This window comes from Schistocerca americana, chromosome X (assembly GCF_021461395.2).
Source record: "Schistocerca americana isolate TAMUIC-IGC-003095 chromosome X, iqSchAmer2.1, whole genome shotgun sequence".
NCBI classification, from domain to species: Eukaryota; Metazoa; Arthropoda; class Insecta; order Orthoptera; family Acrididae; genus Schistocerca; species Schistocerca americana.
Genome location: NC_060130.1, coordinates 549,106,709 through 549,127,542, shown reverse-complemented (window position 1 = coordinate 549,127,542; position 20,834 = coordinate 549,106,709). Strand labels below are relative to the sequence as shown.

The 20,834-nt window shown below is 41.4% G+C and overlaps 1 protein-coding gene across 2 annotated transcripts in view; it reads right to left on the bottom strand.

Annotated features, from left to right (window-relative positions):
• The window catches only part of LOC124555225, a 143,172-nt gene that overhangs the window by 68,781 nt on the left and 53,557 nt on the right, over positions 1-20,834 (bottom strand). For both annotated transcript variants that reach the window (XM_047129080.1, XM_047129079.1), the window contains one exon: positions 12,938-13,015. In XM_047129080.1, coding sequence (XP_046985036.1) covers positions 12,938-13,015 — 78 coding nt within the window. The remainder of the gene's footprint in view (positions 1-12,937; positions 13,016-20,834) is intronic.

The window sequence follows — 20,834 nt, the reverse complement described above, 5'->3', positions numbered from 1 at the left end:
AGAACGGCCTTTCTGTGCTGATACTGCACATGGCTGAAAGCAAGGGGAAACTACAACCATAATTCTTCCCAAAGGCATGCAACTCTACTGTATGGTTAAGTGATAATGGCATCCTCTTGGGTAAAAAATCCTGGAGATAAAATAGTCTACCATTCAGATCTCCAGGTGGGGACTACTCAGGAGGATACTACCATCAGGAGAAACAAAACTGGTGCTCTAAAAGATCAGTGCATGGAATATTAGTTTCCTTAATTGTGCAGTTAGGCAAGACAATTTAAAATGGAAAATATATTCTCAGTTTGAATATAATAAACTTTCTTGAGACAAAGAAGCTTATGCCCATGAATCAGCATGGTTTTAGAAAGCATCACTCATGCAAAACTCAGCCATGGTGCCCCACTGAAGGCTGTTAACAAAGGTATGAGCATATGGAATAAGTTTACAGATATGTGAGTGGCACAAAGACTTCTTAAATAATAGAACCCAGTATGCTGTCCTCGACAGCGAGTGTTCATCAGAGACAAGGGTACCATCAGGAGTGCCCCAGGGAAGTGTGATGGGACTGCTGTTGTACTCTATATACATAAATGATTTGGCAGATGGGGTGGGCAGCAATCTGCAGTTGTTTGCTGATGATGCCGTGGTGTACAGAAAGGTGTCAAAGTTGAGTGACTGTAGGAAGATACAAGATGACTTAGACAAAATTTCCAGTTAGTGTAATGAATGGCAGCTAACCCTAAATGTAGAAAAATGTAAGTTAATACGGAAGAGTAGAAAGAACAAACATGTCATGTTCAGATACAGTATTATTAGTGTCCTGCTTAACACGGTCAAGTCCTTCATCTGGGTGTAATGTTGCAAAGCGATGTGAGGTGAAATGAGCATTTGAAAACTGTGGTAGGGAAGGCAAATGGTCGACTCTGGTTAACTGGGAGACTTTTAGGAAAGAGTAGTTCACCTGCAAAGGAGACTGCATACAAGATGCTGGTGTGACCTATTCTGCTAGAGTGATTGGGATCCATACCACGTAGGATAGAAGGAAGGCATAGAAGCAATTCCGAGGCAGGCTGTGAGATTTGTTACTGGTAGGTTTGAACAACACGCTATGGCCGACTTATCCGTGTGACCCAGGCGGCAATTCCTCTCATGTTCAACAAGACGGGTGTTCACACTTCCCTTTGTGGTACAGATATAAACCTGTCCACAACTACAAGGAATCTTATATACCCCCAGTGTAGCCAAAGGGTGTCGTGCATCTTTTGCTGATCTTAAATATTCTTTTATTTTCCTGGTGGTTCTGAAAATAGTTTCCACCCCATACTTGCTTAAATCTTTCCTGATGCGATCTGTGACCTTACTAATGAACGGAAGAAAAACTTTGCCCTTGGGCGACTGTTGTTCATCGTTGCTCCTGATTCTCTGCCTAGAGTGAAGTGCTCGATCTATATCCTTGCTAGAATAGCCATTCTTCACGAAAGTTGACCGTAGATGTTCAATCTCGTCTTTTAAATAAACAAGTTCATAAATTTTGTATGCCTTGTCTACCAAGGTTTTCATTACACCTCTTTTTTGTCTAGGGCGGTGGTTTGATTCTTTATGTAGATAACGATCAGTATGTGTGGCCTTTCTATACACCTTATGGCCCAATGTTCCATCCCGTCATTTAATCACAGACACATCCAGGAAATTCAATTGCCCTTTCCTTTCCATCTCCATAGTAAACTGGATTTTCGGATTAATGCTGTTTAAATGTGTCAACAACCAACTCCTCTGCTCCATGTGTCCATACTACGAACGTGTCATCGACATAGTGATACCATCTGGCTGGTCTCTTACTGGCAGTCTGCAATGCCCGTAGTTCAAAAGTTTCCATAAATAAGTTAGCCATAGCAAGACTAAGAGGACTGCCCACAGCCATCCCGTCAATCTGTTCATAAAAGTTATTATTGTATTGAAAGTAGGTTGTGGTGAGGCAGTGTCGGAATAATGCCACAATGAAATTCCTTGTAGTTGTGGACAGGTTTATATTGGTACCACAAAGAGAAGTGTGAACACCTGTCTTGTTGAACATAAGAGGAATTGCCGCCTGGGTCACACGGATAAGTCGGCCATAGCAAAACATGTTTACCAGGAAGGTGATCATGAAATAGAATTCAGCAAGACGAGCGTTATATCAAAAGCCTCGCATTATTATGCATGCATGTATAGAGAGGCTATCGAGATTGATAAACACCATAATAATTTTAACAGGAAAGACGAAGGTGTTAAACTGGATAAAATTTGGATGTCAGCGTTGCACCGCAAGCGTGACGATCGATTACTTTCAATCGAGAATGTTGGCATTACCACAGACAATCTCATAGCTGATGCCACGTGATCGACAGTGGCGATCTCTGTACTGCCTATATAATCAGCGCTTCCTCGAGTTCTCTTCGCAGTTCGCCGCTGTACCTCCGAGGATGTCTCCCGCAGTCGGAGACGAAATGTCAGGGGAGACTTTTATACTTCGACCACAGCCTATCAGCCCGGAAGTTTTAAGTGAAGACAATACCGGCCATGAAAGCTTACATTATATGAAATAGAGGTAATGCAGGAGTAGGTTTAATAATGAATAAGAAAATGGGAATGCAGGTAAGCTACTATTTAATTGTGATAGGGAACTGGAATCTGATAGTAGGAAGAAGAAGCGAAGGAAAAATTCTAGGTGAATGTGGACTGGGGGAAAGGAATGAAAGAGGGAGCCACCTGGTAGAATTTTGTGCAGAGCATAATTTGATCATAGCTAATACTTGGTTTAAGAATCATGAAAGAAGACTGTATACATGGAAGAGACCTGGAGACACCAGATGGTTTTAGATTGATTATATAATTGTAAGACATAGATTTCAGAAGAAGATTACAAACTGTGAGACATTTCCAGGGGCATATGCGGACTCTGTGATCAAGTTATTTGTTATGAAATGTAGAATAAAACTAAAGAAACTGCAAAAAGGTAGAAAATTAAGGAGATGAGATCTAGATATGCTGAAAGAGCCAGATGCTGTTGGGAGTTTCAGGAGGAGCATTGAGCAACAACACTCATGGGTAAGAAATACAGTATAAGCTGAATTGGAAGCTTTGAGACATGAAATAGTGAAGACTGCGTAGGACCAAGCAGGTGAAAAGAAAAGGCCTAATAGAAATCCTTGAATGTCTCAGGAGATATTGAATTTAACTGATGAAAGGAGAAAATATAAAAATGCAGCAAATGAAGCAGGTGAAAGGGAATACAAAGGGTGCCTAGAAAATGAGACTGACAGGAAGTGCAAAATGCCTAAGCAGGAATTGCTAGAGGGCAAATATAAGGATTTAGAAGCATATTTCACTATGGGAAAGATAGACATCACACACAGGAAAATTAAAGAGGCCTCTGAGGAAAGAGAAGCAGATCAATGAATATTGAGAGCTTAAATGGGAAGCCAGTACAAACCAAAGAAGGGAAAGCTGAAAGGAGTATATACAGGACCTATACAAGGGAGATGAACTTGAAGGCAACATTATAGAAATGGAAGAGGACGTAGATGAAGATGAGATGGGAGATATGATACTGTGAGAAGAATTTGATAGAGCACTGAAAGACCTAAGTCGAAACAAGGCTCTGGGAGTAGACAGCATTCCTTCAGAGCTACTGGTAGCCTTGAAAGAGCCAGCCATGACAAAACTCTTCCATCTGGTGAGCAAGATGTATGAGACAGGCAAAATACTCTCAGGCTTTAAGAAGAATGTAATAATTCCATTTCCAAAAAAAAAGCAGGTACTGACAGGCATGGATATTACTGAACTATCAGTTTAATAAGTCATGATTGCAAAATACTAACATGAATTCTCCATAAAACAATGGAAAAACTGGTAGAAGCTGAACTCAGTGAAAATCAGTTTGGATTCTGGAGAAACGTAGGAAGACGTGATGCAATACTGACCCTACAACTTATCTTAAAAGATAGGTTAAGGAAAGGAAAACCTACATTTATGGCATCTGTAGACTTGAGAAAAAGCTTTTTACAATGTTGACTGGAATACTTTCTTTTACATTCTGAAAGCAGCAAGGGTAAAATACAGGAAATGAAAGGCAATTATAAGGGTCTAGGGGCATGAAAGGGAGGCAGTGGTTGAGAAGGGAGTGAGACAGTGTTGTAGCCTATTGCCAATGTTATTCAATCTGTACACTGAGCAAGCAGTAAAGGAAACAAAAGAAAAATTTGGTGTAGGAACTGAAGTTCAGACAGAAGAAATAAAAACTTTGAGGTTTGCCAAGGACACTGTGATTCTGTTTGAGGCGGTAAAGGAAAAGCAGTTGAAAGGAATGGACAGTGTCTTGAAAGGAGGATATAAGATGAACATCAACAAAAGTAAAACAAGGATAATGGAATGTAGTTCAATTAAATCAGGTGTGCGGCACTGGCCACATCCGGTCAGTCCTACATTAAAATATGCACGTCATTAATCATACTGCTGCATACCCTACAGCCGCCACTGCAGTAAGAGAGTGCTGCCATGAACACAAACGCTGCTGCCAATGATATGCAAGCACCCCTGTCTGGATCTTCATTGGTGGGTCTACTTAAGTTCAAACATCGATACACAGTGATCTTTTTTGTGTGTTTGCTATTTCATAATATTTACAGACTTTCATAGTGGTCAGGGCTTGTCATCTATGGCAGTCATCGTATTGAAGATTGACTGAATTGCTATTTGGGCAGCAGAACAACTGATGTACTGCTACAGAAGTAGCTGAAGATTATGTGGGTAGAACACATAACTAACGAGGTCGTACTGAACAGAACTGGGCAAAAAAGAAATTTGTGGTGCAATCTGACTCAAAGAAGAAATCGGTTGATAGGACACACTCTGGGACATCAAGGGATCACCAATTTAGTACTGGAGGGAAGTGTGAGGGGTAACGATTGTAGAGGGAGATTAAGAGATGAATACAGTAAGCAGATTCAGAAGGATGTAAATTGCAGTAGTTATTCAGAGATGTAGAGGCTTGCACAGAATAGAGTAGCACAGCTGCCTCAAACTTATCTTCGGACTGAACACCACCACAACAGCAACAACAATAAAATAATTAAAACTTTAAAACTGAAGCCAAAAAATTATTCATCAAAATCAGACACACTCCCACACAAGCAAACATTCAACACTCTTTCACACAAAATCCAATACTGTAACTACACATTTGTTTTAAAAGTAGGCAAATGTTAAAATACAAATAGGCAAGCAAAACAATTAATTCAGAATGTTGAGGGGAAATCCAGAGAGACTCTAAAATCTTGTAACTAACAATTCAAGTAAGTCAGATGTCATAAAACACATTCAATACATGTTTTGCCATACTTGAAAACAGAGGGCAGATTAGCTTACAAACTGGTTTCTGCATTCTTGTCATGATACAAAACACGTTCAATTAAAATGTGGCATACAGAGGATCATACACCACAAATGGTGAACTGTGATGGACCTTCTCGCTGAAGGAGAAACCTGTGTGATAGGGCTATAGGCTACCCAGAGGCACATTACCTTTATTTCCTCTCACCTCAATGAATTGGCTTGACCAACTACAGCTTCTTGTTCTGTACATCCAGCTTTTCCTATTCTTCCTGATACATGATCCTGTGCCTTAACAGCAAGGAGATAGCATGTAAAGTGACGAGAAATTTTGCCACAATATGTCCTGTGGAAGCACGCTTATCTGATTGATTTGCAGTGCCATTTCCATGAATTCTCACATACACTGATACCCAGTAGAATGATACTTCTTTCCTTGACTCAGTAGGTGAAAAAGTAAGTCCTGGAGGGTTTGTACACTGCCACCTGCCAGGTACAGTAACTGAACAGACTGAAGGGCACTTTGTGGGTATGAGCATACCTATCTGGCAAATTTGATTGAAAGTTATGCGGAGGATTTCCTCTCACTAGTTATTAAGATGTAGCAACATGCAGTACTGAATATGATCACTATCAGGAGCAGTGTGTGGAGCTTGGGACAGAACTGATTCCAGCTCACTCTTGAGGAAATGAAAGTTGTTCTTTACTTCATAGCTGTAAATAAAATAGCAACCACCCATGTATATGATCTCTTTACAGCATATAAAACCTAGATCTGCGATAGCTGCAGCATTTACACTAACATAAGGTTCCACCATTGCTATCACTGCAGCTGATATAGGTGACCTGGATTCTTTGTTGAAGATCCTTCTGATAGCTTCCCTTTCTTTAGTGCAATTTATTCTTTGATTGAGTTTAGGAACTCCTGTCTTGACAATTCATTTTGGCACCTTCCTTTCTGGGCTTCTCTGTCTCACAAGTTGCTTTATATGGGGGAGCAGTTGCCTGAGGAAGATATGAAGCCATTTACCACCAAGCAGCATGTCTCAAAAACATGACATAACAATAGTGAAGAATTACCATCAAGCACTGCTAAAAAGTCATAAATCATTTCTTCAGGAGGTATAAGTTCTTAGAATAGATAAGAGTCTCAAAGATTCTTCCTATGGTGCATGTAGACAAGTCTCATGGCATATAATGTTCTTTAACATTCCCCTGAGGAATGATTTGGGAAGTTGAACAATGCAAACTAGCAGTCTCACTGTCTACAGGCTCACTTTGCAGAAGATGCAGTGAGCGCACATTATTAACTGAAAAGCTGTGGTGAGGCTGACAACAGGTGAGACATGATATTCATTGGCACTGAAAAACTGCTGCATCATGCATGACATTTTAATTTATTACTTCTTTACTACTAACTCTATTCTCAGTTCATTTCACAGACAGTATCCACATATGCTGCTAAATGTACCTGCAAAATTATATAAATGCACAACACATAGCTGAAAGGATAAGATCTCATAAAAATTGAGCTGTGTGAAAACAAAATTCACTAGAGATATAGGTGAAACACATGTACACAAATGTGTGAAATACGTTACCCTAGATCAATTTCGGTCAAACTTGGTACACATGTAACTTACTATCTGGAAAGAAATACTGTGGGATAAGAGCCATCAACCTCTTATTGGGGTGGAAGTGATGGGCAGAGATGGGTGGAGGAGGAAGATATGAAGAGACACAGAAGGGAAGGAGGAGATGGGCACAGATACAGGGGTGGAGATGGTCAGAGAGAGGGGGAGGAGAAAATGAATAGAGAGAGGGGAGTACGAGAGGGACAGAGATAGGTGGAGGAGGAGTTGGACAGAGATAAGCAGAGGAGGAGATGGACAGAGAGAGGGACAAGAAGAACTGAGAGAGAAGGGTAGAAGGAGATGGACAGAGAGAGTGAGGAGGAGGAGGTGATGATGTTTGGTTTGTGGGGTGGTCAACTGCGCGGTCATCAGTGCCGTACAAAGTCCCAATTTTTTCGCAGTCCAATTTTTACACGATCCAATCTAGCCACTGTCATAAATGATGATAATGATGAAATGGTGAGAACAACACAAACATCCAATCCCTGGGCTGAGAAAATCCCCAACACAGCCTGGAATCTAACCCGAGACCCCATGATCCAGAGGCAGCAATGCTGGCCACTAGACCATGAGCTGAGGACAGGAAGGAGGAGATGGGCTACTAGAAGGCTGGGATAAATACTTGATCAGGCAATACTGGGTACTCAGCTACTGTATCTACACAATAGCCACACAAAATTTTAGTGTTAAATATACACTCCTGGAAATGGAAAAAAGAACACATTGACACCGGTGTGTCAGACCCACCATACTTGCTCCGGACACTGCGAGAGGGCTGTACAAGCAATGATCACACGCACGGCACAGCGGACACACCAGGAACCGCGGTGTTGGCCGTCGAATGGCGCTAGCTGCGCAGCATTTGTGCACCGCCGCCGTCAGTGTCAGCCAGTTTGCCGTGGCATACGGAGCTCCATCGCAGTCTTTAACACTGGTAGCATGCCGCGACAGCGTGGACGTGAACCGTATGTGCAGTTGACGGACTTTGAGCGAGGGTGTATAGTGGGCACGCGGGAGGCCGGGTGGACGTACCGCCGAATTGCTCAACACGTTGGGCGTGAGGTCTCCACAGTACATCGATGTTGTCGCCAGTGGTCGGCGGAAGGTGCACGTGCCCGTCGACCTCGGACCGGACCGCAGCGACGCACGGATGCACGCCAAGACCGTAGGATCCTACGCAGTGCCGTAGGGGACCGCACCGCCACTTCCCAGCAAATTAGGGACACTGTTGCTCCTGGGGTATCGGCGAGGACCATTCGCAACCGTCTCCATGAAGCTGGGCTACGGTCCCGCACACCGTTAGGCCGTCTTCCGCTCACGCCCCAACACCGTGCAGCCCGCCTCCAGTGGTGTCGCGACAGGCGTGAATGGAGGGACGAATGGAGACGTGTCGTCTTCAGCGATGAGAGTCGCTTCTGCCTTGGTGCCAATGATAGTCGTATGCATGTTTGGCGCCGTGCAGGTGAGCGCCACAATCAGGACTGCATACGACCGAGGCACATAGGGCCAACACCCGGCATCATGGTGTGGGGAGCGATCTCCTAAACTGGCCGTACACCACTGGTGATCGTCGAGGGGACACTGAATAGTGCACGGTACATCCAAACCGTCATCGAACCCATCGTTCTACCATTCCTAGACCGGCAAGGGAACTTGCTGTTCCAACAGGACAATGCACGTCCACATGTATCCCGTGCCACCCAACGTGCTCTAGAAGGTGTAAGTCAACTACCCTGGCCAGCAAGATCTCCGGATCTGTCCCCCATTGAGCATGTTTGGGACTGGATGAAGCGTCGTCTCACGCGGTCTGCACGTCCAGCACGAACGCTGGTCCAACTGAGGCGCCAGGTGGAAATGGCATGGCAAGCCGTTCCACAGGACTACATCCACCATCTCTACGATCGTCTCCATGGGAGAATAGCAGCCTGCATTGCTGCGAAAGGTGGATATACACTGTACTAGTGCCGACATTGTGCATGCTCTGTTGCCTGTGTCTATGTGCCTGTGGTTCTGTCAGTGTGATCATGTGATGTATCTGACCCCAGGAATGTGTCAATAAAGTTTCCCCTTCCTGGGACAATGAATTCACGGTGTTCTTATTTCAATTTCCAGGAGTGTATTTTGCCTCAACATGCTGTTGAGATTACAAAATTGTAATTGGGCTTATAACCCTGTCCTATATTCAGATGGTACTGCCTTCCAAAATATGTTAATTTAATAACCAAACAGTTTTCTACTTTGTGATCTGTTTTACAAATGGTTCAAATGGCTCTGAGCACTATGGGACTTAACATCTGAGGTCATCAGTCCCCGATTTGTTTTACAAGTCTACACAGTTAGTACATTGTTTGCCCAAAGTTCAGCTCATATGGCACAGTTTTTACGAATTACAGATGTATACTTATAAAACTCCTGTACGGTCATAGCAATCTCTACTCATTTTGGAACTGATCCAGTACTGTGTCAGCTGTGCTGCTCAGTTCAGCACATCTGTCAGCAACACACAGAATTTCTTAGATGTCATTATATTCATATCGCAACTGTCAACAGTGCAAGATGATGTGCTTGGGGGAGCCTCTCTCCTCACATGAGCACTTGCTGTCTTGATGAAGGTGGACGTGATGCAGATATACAGGGAATGGGCTGTGGTCAGTCAAGAAATGAACCAATGCCTCCTTTATGTGGTTGGTAGAAATCTATCTCCATTTCATATAGTTATGAACTACACTGGTGACCAAACGTAGGCAACAAATCACTATTTCCCCATTCTGTGTCTAATCCATGATATAATCATACAAACTGTCAACAGACATCAGTACAATCATGTTCTGCATGGAGGATGGCATTCCAGTCAATGGACAACCGTGTCAGTGATGATGTCAGGGCACCTATCAAACAGGATAGTGTTTGCTGGGTAGTCCCACATCCACAGTTGCTGTGTATACAGTCACAGACGGTGCAGTATGACACAAAGAAGACACCTACAAGAAACTTTGTGGTGGAAGGCCATAGGAAGAATGGGAACAGGGCAGTCGCAACCTGATGTGGTCCGATTGCTTAATGTGAATCGTTCTGTTGTTCCTCGGATGTGGTGACATTTTATAGTGGCAAAAGCTAAAGACTAAACTTGTTTGGAATGTCATCCGCATTCTGCATCATCTAGTCCATAGTCTGTTTGAGATACCTAACTTTGATAATGCTGTTCATATGTTTGGAAGCCCTTTTTACCTTTGCATTCATGGTTTTGTATTTTGCAGGGCACACAGGGCATCCATGTTTTGAAAATCCTTCTGTTTGTGTCCTAATTCATCATAGACAGAGCACTCCTGTTTGTGTAGCCTACAGAGTTTTAAGGAATGCCAAAAGTCACAACAATTGAAGCACTTTGTTACTGACACAAAGTTCTGTATACTTAGTGCATGGAAGTTTATGGAGACCCATTCTTGATTAAGGAGCTGGCTTTGCACCCTTGGGCTTATCGCAATAATGTTATTTTCCACTCCTCTGTCCCTTGGACCTGTCTTGAATCTCAATCTATCTTCATTTTGGTCATCCTTGCTAGAAAGGATGTCACTCAAATTGAGCTCATACATTTCCTCCAGGAAGTCATTGGCACATTGTAAATTGCCATTAGGGGACACCTCCTTTTCAATTCTTCACAACAAATTTCTTTCAAACATGCTATTTATTTACATGATTCTCTGGCAGTCTTCCTTTGAGTATGTCTCCATAATCACAATGTGTGCTGGTAACCTAACTGTCTTTATCTTGTCAAAGAATTATCACTTTGGTAAGTGTATCCTTTATAGGTTTTTTTTATTCCCATTAACAAATAGCATCATGGCTTGTTTGGCCTTGATATTTGCTATTTTTGAACCATCCTATGTTTCCCTGACATGACCCCCCCTCCCCCCACAGCCACCCCAGCTGCAAATGACACAGTTTGTCTTTACATCATTCACATGCAACTTTTCATTTTCTTCTCTGAGATGCTGGGCTTCACAACATGGCATTTTCAGCATACCTATCTGTTCCTTGTCTTGAAATGACTTCTGCTTCAATGATTTGTTGCTTTCCTTTAACACATCTATCTCTTCTGTCCCTTTTTGTGTCCTTTCTAGTTGCTGTTTTGATTTTTTTTTTTTAAATCTTAGCAATTCTTTGTGAGGGAGACATTAACATGTCCTTCTTGGTTACATTTTTCCCTACTGTGGTGGTATCCTAGTATTTTCCTTAGAACCAGTGTCTATCATGGGGGAGGTACCGTTCTCTTTGCCATTTCCCCTCACTTTGGGTTGTGCTCTTCATCGATATTTTCATTTGTGTTTCCACTGACTCCTAAAGGAGGTTCACACTGTGGCTCCATGTATTGCCAAAGAGACTCCGTAACTCACAGCCACTGTCAGCACATTCGCATTTAATACCTACAAGTCCACATACTTCAGTACAGAGATGGAACCAAACACAGGTCAGCAGTCAGACCCACGCATCCCAGCTACTACAGATTCATGGAACAGTGGGAGCCATGTTTGAACCACATGCCTTATATAGCGTAGTAACGACTAATTCCTACGAGTATACCCCTTAGCGCATTTGCTATCCTGCTTAAGCTTCAAAGATCTGTGCTGGTTAATGAATCATTATGGTATTTTGGGGCATATGATAAGAGAATTCAGTCTCAGCTGTAACCATGAGACAGTGGACAAACCAAAACACCCTGTTGTACCCTTTCTTGTAGAGATGTCATGCCACATCATCTTGACAAGTTTGAAAGAAATCGACAGAAGCCCATGTCTAACTAAATGTTTGAGTCAGTCCATTAGACGTGCTAAGATAGCACACTCAGATGTTAATGAACTGGATTCAGCCCCTAGTCCATCACAAAGTAAAAACTTTTCATATTTAATCAACATTTATTTGAGCATTTCTCACTTATATTTCGTAAACATTTTGTCACACTTTTGTATAGTCATGTCAATATGGTACACAGCATTTATGATTTCTTTCCACATCTTGTATCAGGTCAATTTAATAAATACCCTTGACATTGAAATAGCATGCTAGAATATTTGTCAGTAATCTTAAGTGCAGTTTCCTTAGCACATGCGCTGAACTTCCCAAAATCTGCAACCCACTTTTCTCCTTAACACATGTGTTTCTTACTTATACTTTCTCTGGTACTGATGTGATTGTTTAATTTTCTTCGGTATGACCTGAGGTTTTTAAGTTACATGAAATGCTGGATAAAATTATGATTAATGCTATAGCCTGAAACATCATGTTTTTTCTTGTTATTTGCATAACCATTCGTTTGTATGAATCTGAGGTGACCTAAACCTGCTGAAAATGCTGTCCAAGTAGTTTGGTATATCCTCACAGTCATGCAGCAATATTACTTTCAAGTAAACATCATCATGGTGAACAATATGTGTGTGCTAATGGCCTTGTAAGACAAATCATTTATGGATACTGAGAGCATTAACGATTCCATCACACTTCTATGGGGTAAGCCAAACATTACATTAATCTGTGTTAAACATTCATCATTCACTATAAAGAAACTGATCCTTCTTGTTTTTCTTCTTCTTCTTCTGTGTTTCAGGGACTACACAGCTGCTGTTTTGACTTCACAATTCTATCTACCTCCTATGTGGTCACTCTATATTCCTCTTACCTACTAGATTGTATTTCATTACAAGTTTAGGTACGAGCATTTGTAACAGTCTCTGAATGGTGCTACTTAAGTGAGGTGGGGCATTTCTATCTTTTATTGGCTTCCCTTGGAAAAAATTCTCTAAAATGTTTTTGTGATGTGTCTGCATTTTGGTCACAAAATTTCTATGTTTATCATATTTGAACTAAATGATCACATTAACACAGCCTTGAAAAATGCCTCCACACACTAATATAGGTCAGTAGCATCACATAATACATACATTAGAGTCTTCTGCAAGTTCCTGTGACCTTCCAAATCTAATGGGTCTATCCAGTCATCAGCAGGAGTATTCATCTTACTGAAACATACAAAGAATACTCAAGTTCGAAAGACACTTATCATAGTGCACATGACTTTACTCAGCATTATTGTATGCATTTTATACTTAGTAAGCAAAACCTAGTAAAAAATCATTTATAATACAAAAATGACAGATACTGCAAAAACAATGACATTAATTTCTAGTTTGTTATGATTACTATAACAAAATATTCTAACAATAAGCAGGGAGAGGAGGAGAGGGCCAGGGGAACAAGCTCCACCTCTAGAAGCCAACATACATCTCTGTTTTCGAGCTTCCATAAAATAAAAATGTGCATGACAGAGGTAACGACCAGTTAAATACTTTGTGTTATCAAAACTGAGATTGCTGTTTGTATTCACAAGTCAAACAATTGTCTCATCACTTATTTTCAAAACAATCATGATCAAAACAGCACAATAGTACACACCACAGTGACAGAACAGCTCAGCAAGGATGCAGTCAACACCTACAATCAGTATCCTATATTGTTGGCAACAATCATCCCCAAACCATTACGGCACAAAGCCTCCCAACTGCTGCTGAGTGCTACCAATCAGAACTAGGAAGTCTATGTGTCAAGTTATAGTACTCACTCAGTAATGTGTTTGTGAAAGTGAGTGCAGCTTAACACAGAAAAATATACCACTTCCGTGGTGAGTGGCAAGAACAGTTTTTTTGTTACAATGCATAAAGATAGGTGTACACATTTGATATGTAGCTCTAACTTAATACCTAAGAAGTGAGTATGGAACCTCATTCAGGAACAGTTCACAAAGATTTAGAAGAAGAAGCAGCTGTCAACAGTGAGCTGAGAAAGAAGAAACTTTCTAGTCTTAAAAGCAAAGTAGTATTTTGTAAAGCCTGCAAAGAGTATTTAATCAAACATAGCATCATTTCATGTATCAGAAATACTGATCAAATATGCAAAATAATTTTAACAATGGCATGGTAGTTATGCAGTGCTTTCTTGGGTCCTTGTTTTCCACATTTAACAACAAGTCAGAGGAAACATCAGCCATTTGAGACATGCCTCTGTCAAGAGCTACTATAACAATGAAAGTGGAATTAGTGGTAGAAAATATAAAAGGTCAACTGATAGCAGATTTGCAATCCTGCTTGCGTTTCCCATTGGAGTAGCCAATAGATGGAATCCATACACTTTAAGTTACGATTTTTGTAAGACTGAATTTTTCAGATTTCAATGTAAAAGCATACTTGCATACAATTTTGACCTTGAAATATATCACACAAACAGAAGATGTTTACATTGCATTCAAATTCTTCATTTCTGAATATGATTTACCAATTCAGAAACTTGCATCTATTCCTACTGATGGAGTGCCTTGCATGATAGGCAACACAAAGGTTTTGTTACCTTGTGTGCAAACAACAAATCTTTCCTGTCTTTCTTTAAGTATCTTTGTACTCATCAGAAAGCACTTTATGGAAATATTTTGAAAATGGCACATGTTATGATTACTCTCAAAAAAATTGTGACTTCAATTCACTCACAATCACTGCAGAGAAAAAAATCTTACAGCACTGTTACAAGAATTGAACAGCTAATCCACACTGAAGTTCGATGGATGAGTACAGGTATGCTTCTAAACAGATTTAAAGAACTTCTGTCAATGATAAAATCTTTTGTGTCTGAAAGAGAGGAAGATTACTCACTACTGGATGATCTGAGTTGGTTGTTGGTTCTGACCCCTGTAACTGATATAACAGTTAAACTAAATGAGTAAAATGAAGAATTCCAAGGAAAAAACCAACAGACATAACTCTTTATGTCTTCTATTAAATGTTTCATGTGAAAACTTGACATTTTGATAGCATAGTTACAGAAAATAAAAATGTGAAACACTTTCCTCAAAAATGAGATTTCCACTCTGCAGCGGAGTGTGCGCTGATATGAAGCTTCCTGGCAGATTAAAACTGTGTGCCCGACCGAGACTCGGACTTGGGACCTTTGCCTTTCGTGGGCAAGTGCTCTACCGTCTGAGCTACCAAAGCATGACTCACGTCCGGCACTCACAGCTTTACTTCTGCCACTATCTCGTCTCCTACCTTCCAAACTTTACAGAAGCTCTCCTGCAAACCTTGCAGATCAAGCACTCCTGAAAGAAAGGATAATGCGGAGACATGGCTTAGCCACAGCCTGGGGGATGTTTCCAGAATGAGATTTTCACTCTGCAGTGGAGTGTGCACTGATCTGAAACTTCCTGCCAGATTAAAACTGTGTGCCCGACCGAGACTCGAACTCGGGATCTTTGCCTTTCACGGGCAAGTGCTCTACCATCCGAGCTACCGAAGCACGACTCACATCCGGTACTCACAGCTTTACTTCTGCCAGTATCTCGTCTCCTACCTTCCAAACTTTACAGAAGCTCGCCTGTGAGTACCAGACGTGAGTTGTGCTTCGGTAGCTCAGATGGTAGAGCACTTGCTCGCGAAAGGCAAAGGTCCCGAGCTCGAGTCTCGGTCGGGCACACAGTTTTAATCTGCCAGGAAGTTTCATATCAGCGCACACTCCGCTGCAGAGTGAAAATTTCATTCTGGAAACATCCCCCAGGCTGTGCCTAAGCCATGTCTCTGCATTATCCTGTCTTTCAGGAGCGCTAGTTCTGCAAGGTTCGCAGGAGAGCTTCTGTAAAGTTTGGAAGGTAAGAGACGAGATACTAGCAGAAGTAAAGCTGTGAGTACCGGATGTGACTCGTGCTTTGGTAGCTCAGATGGTAGAGCACTTGCCCACGAAAGGCAAAAGTCCCGAGTTCGAGTCTCGGTCGGGCACACAGTTTTAATCTGCCAGGAAGTTTCATATCAGCGCACATTCCGCTGCAGAGTGAAAATCTCATTCTGGAAACATCCCCCAGGCTGTGGCTAAGCCATGTCTCCGCATTATCCTGTCTTTCAGGAGTGCTAGTTCTGCAAGGTTCGCAGTAGAGCATGTGTAAAGTTTAGAAGGTAGGAGACGAGATACTGGCAGAAGTAAAGCCGTGAGTACCGGACGTGAGTCGTGCTTCGGTAGCTCAGATGGTAGAGCACTTGCCCGTGAAAGGCAAAGGTCCCGAGTTCGAGTCTCGGTCGGGCACACAGTTTTAATCTGCCAGGAAGTTTCATAGTTACTTTCCTCAAATTTGATCAGAACTGTTGGATCAACAAACATCACTGGATCAAGAAGCTGCAAAGAAGTATTCAACTAACCTGCAAGCACTGAAGACAGAGCCTGAAAATGATTTTCAGATTTCAAGTAAATGGAATCTGTTCTAGCTTTTATAGCTCAACCCTCCCAAAATGTGGGTGTGGAAGATATTTCAAGTACAAGGGCATTCAATACCTAATACAATATTTCTTTTCTGGAAGCAGGTTGGTTTGATTTCGGATTCCAATAACCATATTATTCCCCGCTCTTTTGGGTACAAAACCCATTTTTCAACATAATACCTGTTCAATGTGGTGGTCTTTCACCCTGCTGCCACCTCTGAATTAGCTCCAGTTTCTGGCGCTTGAAGTATAAATAGCACTGGATGGGAAATCGCTGAAATAACAGTCTGCCTCAACCTACAATGACATCATCAGATCAGAAGAAGAAAACAAAGTGACTTAAAACCTCTAGAAACCTGAATCAATACAAGCAAACCATAAGATACATCAGAACTTACTCATTCATACTGGGGTCTCCTTGAGTGAACGCTCATGTCCTCCCAGCTATTCCCCTTCTGAAATGGGTTCTCCAAGAAGCAGAAGAGAACAGGGGAGACAAAAACCTCATTGACAAATAGTTTCTGTACCAAAGCTGAACATGAACAGGTTCAGAAGATATGTGGAGAAGCTGAAACTGTTAGCACAGGAAAGACTGATGCCCCTGTGGTCGGAAGACACAGCCTCCACCAAAAAGGTGACTTCAGCAGTGATGGAGCTATAGGTGAAGTATCCGTCAATGTGGTGACACAACATTCCACTCCCATCGGCCTTGGAACAGTTATTCTGGCAGTTGCTATAAAAGTGCACATTCCAAGTAAGGTTAAATTAAGTAACATTTATTTACCACTCAATGGAGCTCTGTTTGGAAATGCACTCTCTCACCTGATTTCACATCTACCCTAACTACTCCTACATGTAAGAAATTTTAATGCAAATATACGCCATGGGCATGATGTCAACTAGGCCTAGTAGCACACAATTCAGCAGTTTAGTGGTGTCATTCTACTTTGCTGACATCACAGGCATTGCTCAGTGGGATGTGGTCAATGACTTTTTATTTTTTATTTATTTATTTATTTATTTATTTATTGTTCCATGGGACCACATTTAGGAGAAGTCTCCATGGTCATGGAACGAGTCAATACATGAAATTATAACACGATTGTAGAAACAGATAAAATGAAATATAAGAAACATATTCAGGCGACAAGTCGTTAGTTTAAATAAAGAAAATCAAGAATGTAACACTGGAATTTGCTTAATTTTTTAGCTCTTCCAGGAGCTCCTCGACAGAATAGAAGGAGTGAGCCATGAGGAAACTCTTCAGTTTAGACTTAAAAGAGTTTGGGCTACTGCTAAGATTTTTGAGTTCTTGTGGTAGCTTATTGAAAATGAATGCAGCAGAATACTGTACTCCTTTCTGCACAAGAGTCAAGGAAGTGCATTCCACATGCAGATTTGATTTCTGTCTAGTATTAGCTGAGTGAAAGCTGCTAACTCTTGGGAATAAGCTAATATTGCTAACAACAAACGACATTAAAGAAAATACATAATGTGAGGGCAATGTCAAAATTCCCAGACTATTGAATAGGGGTCGACAAGAGGTTTTCGAACTTACACCATACATAGCTCGAACAGCCCGTTTTTGAGCCAAAAATACCCTTTTTGAATCAGAAGAATTACCCCAAAAAATAATACCATATGACATAAGCGTATGGTTCAAATGGCTCTGAGCACTATGGGACTCAACTGCTGTGGTCATAAGTCCCGTAGAACTTAGAACTACTTAAACCTAACTAACCTAAGGACATCATACACACCCATGCCCGAGGCAGGATTCGAACCTGCGACCGTCGCAGTCGTGCGGTTCCAGACTGTAGTGCCTTTAACCGCTCGGCCACTTCGGCCGGCCATAAGCGTATGAAAATATGCGAAGTATACTACTTTTCGTGTTGAAATGTCACTTATTTCAGATACTGTTCTAATGGTAAATAAAGCGGCATTTAATTTCTGAACAAGATCCTGAACATGGGCTTTCCACAACAGCTTACTATCTATCTGTACGCCTAGGAACTTGAACTGTTCTGTCTCGCTTATAACATGCCCATTCTGTCTGATTAAAATGTCAGTGCTTGTTGAATTGTGAGTTAGAAACTGTAAAAACTAAGTCTTACTGTGATTTAGCATCAAATTATTTTCCACAAGCCACGAACTTATATCATGAACTACATTATTTGATAATGTTTCAATATTACACACAAGATCCTTCACTACCTAGGTGGTGTCATCAGCAAACAGAAATATTTTTGAATCACCTGTAATACTAGAAGGCATATCATTTATATAAATAAGAAACAGCAGTGGCCCCAGCACCGACCCTTGGGGAACGCCCCATTTAACAGTGCCCCATTGGGACTGAACATCATTACCACTCTCAATATTGCGGAGGATTACCTTCTGCTTTCTGTTCTTAAAGTAGGAGGCGAACCAATTGTAAGCTACTCCCCTTACTCCATAATGTTCCAACTTCTGCAGTAATATTTTGTGGTCAACACAGTCAAAAGCCTTCGGTAAATCAAAGAAAACACCTAACGTTCGTAACCTTTTATTTAATCCATCCAAAACCTCACAGAGAAAAGAGACTATAGCATTTTCAGTTGTTAAGCCATTTCTAAAACCAAACTGTACATTTGACAGCAAATTATGTGAATTTAAATGCTGCAGTAACCTTGTATATACAACCCTCTTGATAACTTTAGCAAACACTGATGGCATAGAAATAGGTCTATAATTGTCAACATTATCCCTATCTCCCTTTTTATAAAGTGGCTTCACTACCGAGTACTTTCAGTCGAGTAATGACCAATTCCACATCTGGAGCCATCTATCAGATTGAGCAGTTCCTGAAAGGTAACCACCACCCTGGATCCTCAGCAGAGGAAGCTGGATGCTGTACAGCCAAGTGGCTGCTTTTGAACCGTGATACAGCATCCAGAAATTGGTGGACCACATTAAAAGCTTACGCCATCAAGCAAGTGATGTATCTATCCCAAAGTCCTGACTTCAAAGGCAACACATTCCATGGTTGGTTGGTTGATTTGGGGGAGTGGACCTAACAGAGAGGTCATCGGTCTCTTCGGGTTAGGGAAGGATGGGGAAGGAAGTTGGTCATGCCCTTTCAAAGGAATCATCCAGGCATTTGCCAGAAATGATTCAGAGAAATCACACAAAACCTAAATCAGGATAGCCGGATGTGGGTTCCAAACCGTCGTCGTCCTGAATGTCAGTCCAGTGTGCTAACCATTGTGCCACTTCACTCAGTAGATTCCATGATGAGACATGTGCCACTCAGCAATTAGGATCATGTGCATGGCTTTGTTGTGGTTCAAACACCAGCCATCTGCTGAGAACATCACAGCCTTTCAGGTCATTAGAGAAAGGAGATTTAGATCAATGAAATAGTGCAAGAAAAGGGATGACAACTATTTCTGAACTCAGTACTCTGTTACACCAGTTCTCCTAAGGTATGGGAAGCCACAACAGGATATTTGGTATATAACTGTTGTTATACCAATAACTGGTGTACTGAAGCAAATAACTGTTGTTATATCAATAACTGTTGTACCAAAGCTGGGGTGTCTCCAGTCCTGGAGACATTGTGTATGCAATGGCAAAGTTCAGTACCTCAGCTCAATCACTGCAACTGAAAACCAGGACCCAACTTTAAATCACCATCAGGTATTAAGGGAGAGGGGCAGTTGGAATTTCCTTTTCAACAGCTCCAAGAAATGTAACTGCCCCTTTTATTTATATGGGAACAGGATTGTGCATTATCTCATGCCAAGTGTGAAATAAGTACAGCATGTGGGAAAGCAAATGAGGTTTTCTCCCATCTGACAATAGTTTTTGACACACAGCATTCTGTGCTGAGAGTGTAGTTGTGATGTCACAGTCTGTTGTGCATTAATTTTGGAATTGTTGGATGATTTACATGCTGTAAATACATAGTCAGTGCATAGAGTGCACCATGAAAGCACATTCTGTAAAGCTGTTTCAAAATTTAACATACATCTTTTTGATGTGTCATGTCCAGTAAGGAATGGAGATAGAGAGCTGTAAGTAAACAGTAATGTGTATTTTATATAAAGAAAGCATTCCGTGTACCTATGTCGAAATAACTTTCAATCGGATTGTGTTATTCTGAAATTAATGATTTCAGTAAATATTGTAAAACCTCAGAATAGATATTTTGATATGTTGTATGTTATCGAAATTCATGAGGAAGTATGGTTTCTAAGCAATGTACAGTTACTACCAAATTAAGTCACAACGAGTTCTTTCAGAGCTCACATCTGACTATATCATGTTTTGTAGACTAGGTTGAAAAGACCACCAAATGTTAAAAGACTATCAAGCTACAGCACAGACTACAATGGAAATGCTAAGTGTAATTTAGTTAGTTGGATGGAGCACATTTTGCTTCAGCTGAAAGCAGCCACTAGTGAATTGAAGGTGGATGTCCCATCTGCTGTCTGCTCCATCTGACAAAATCTGCTCACTTTACTGTCCAGGGAAGAGTCTTGACAGTACAAGGATGCTATCACGGGTG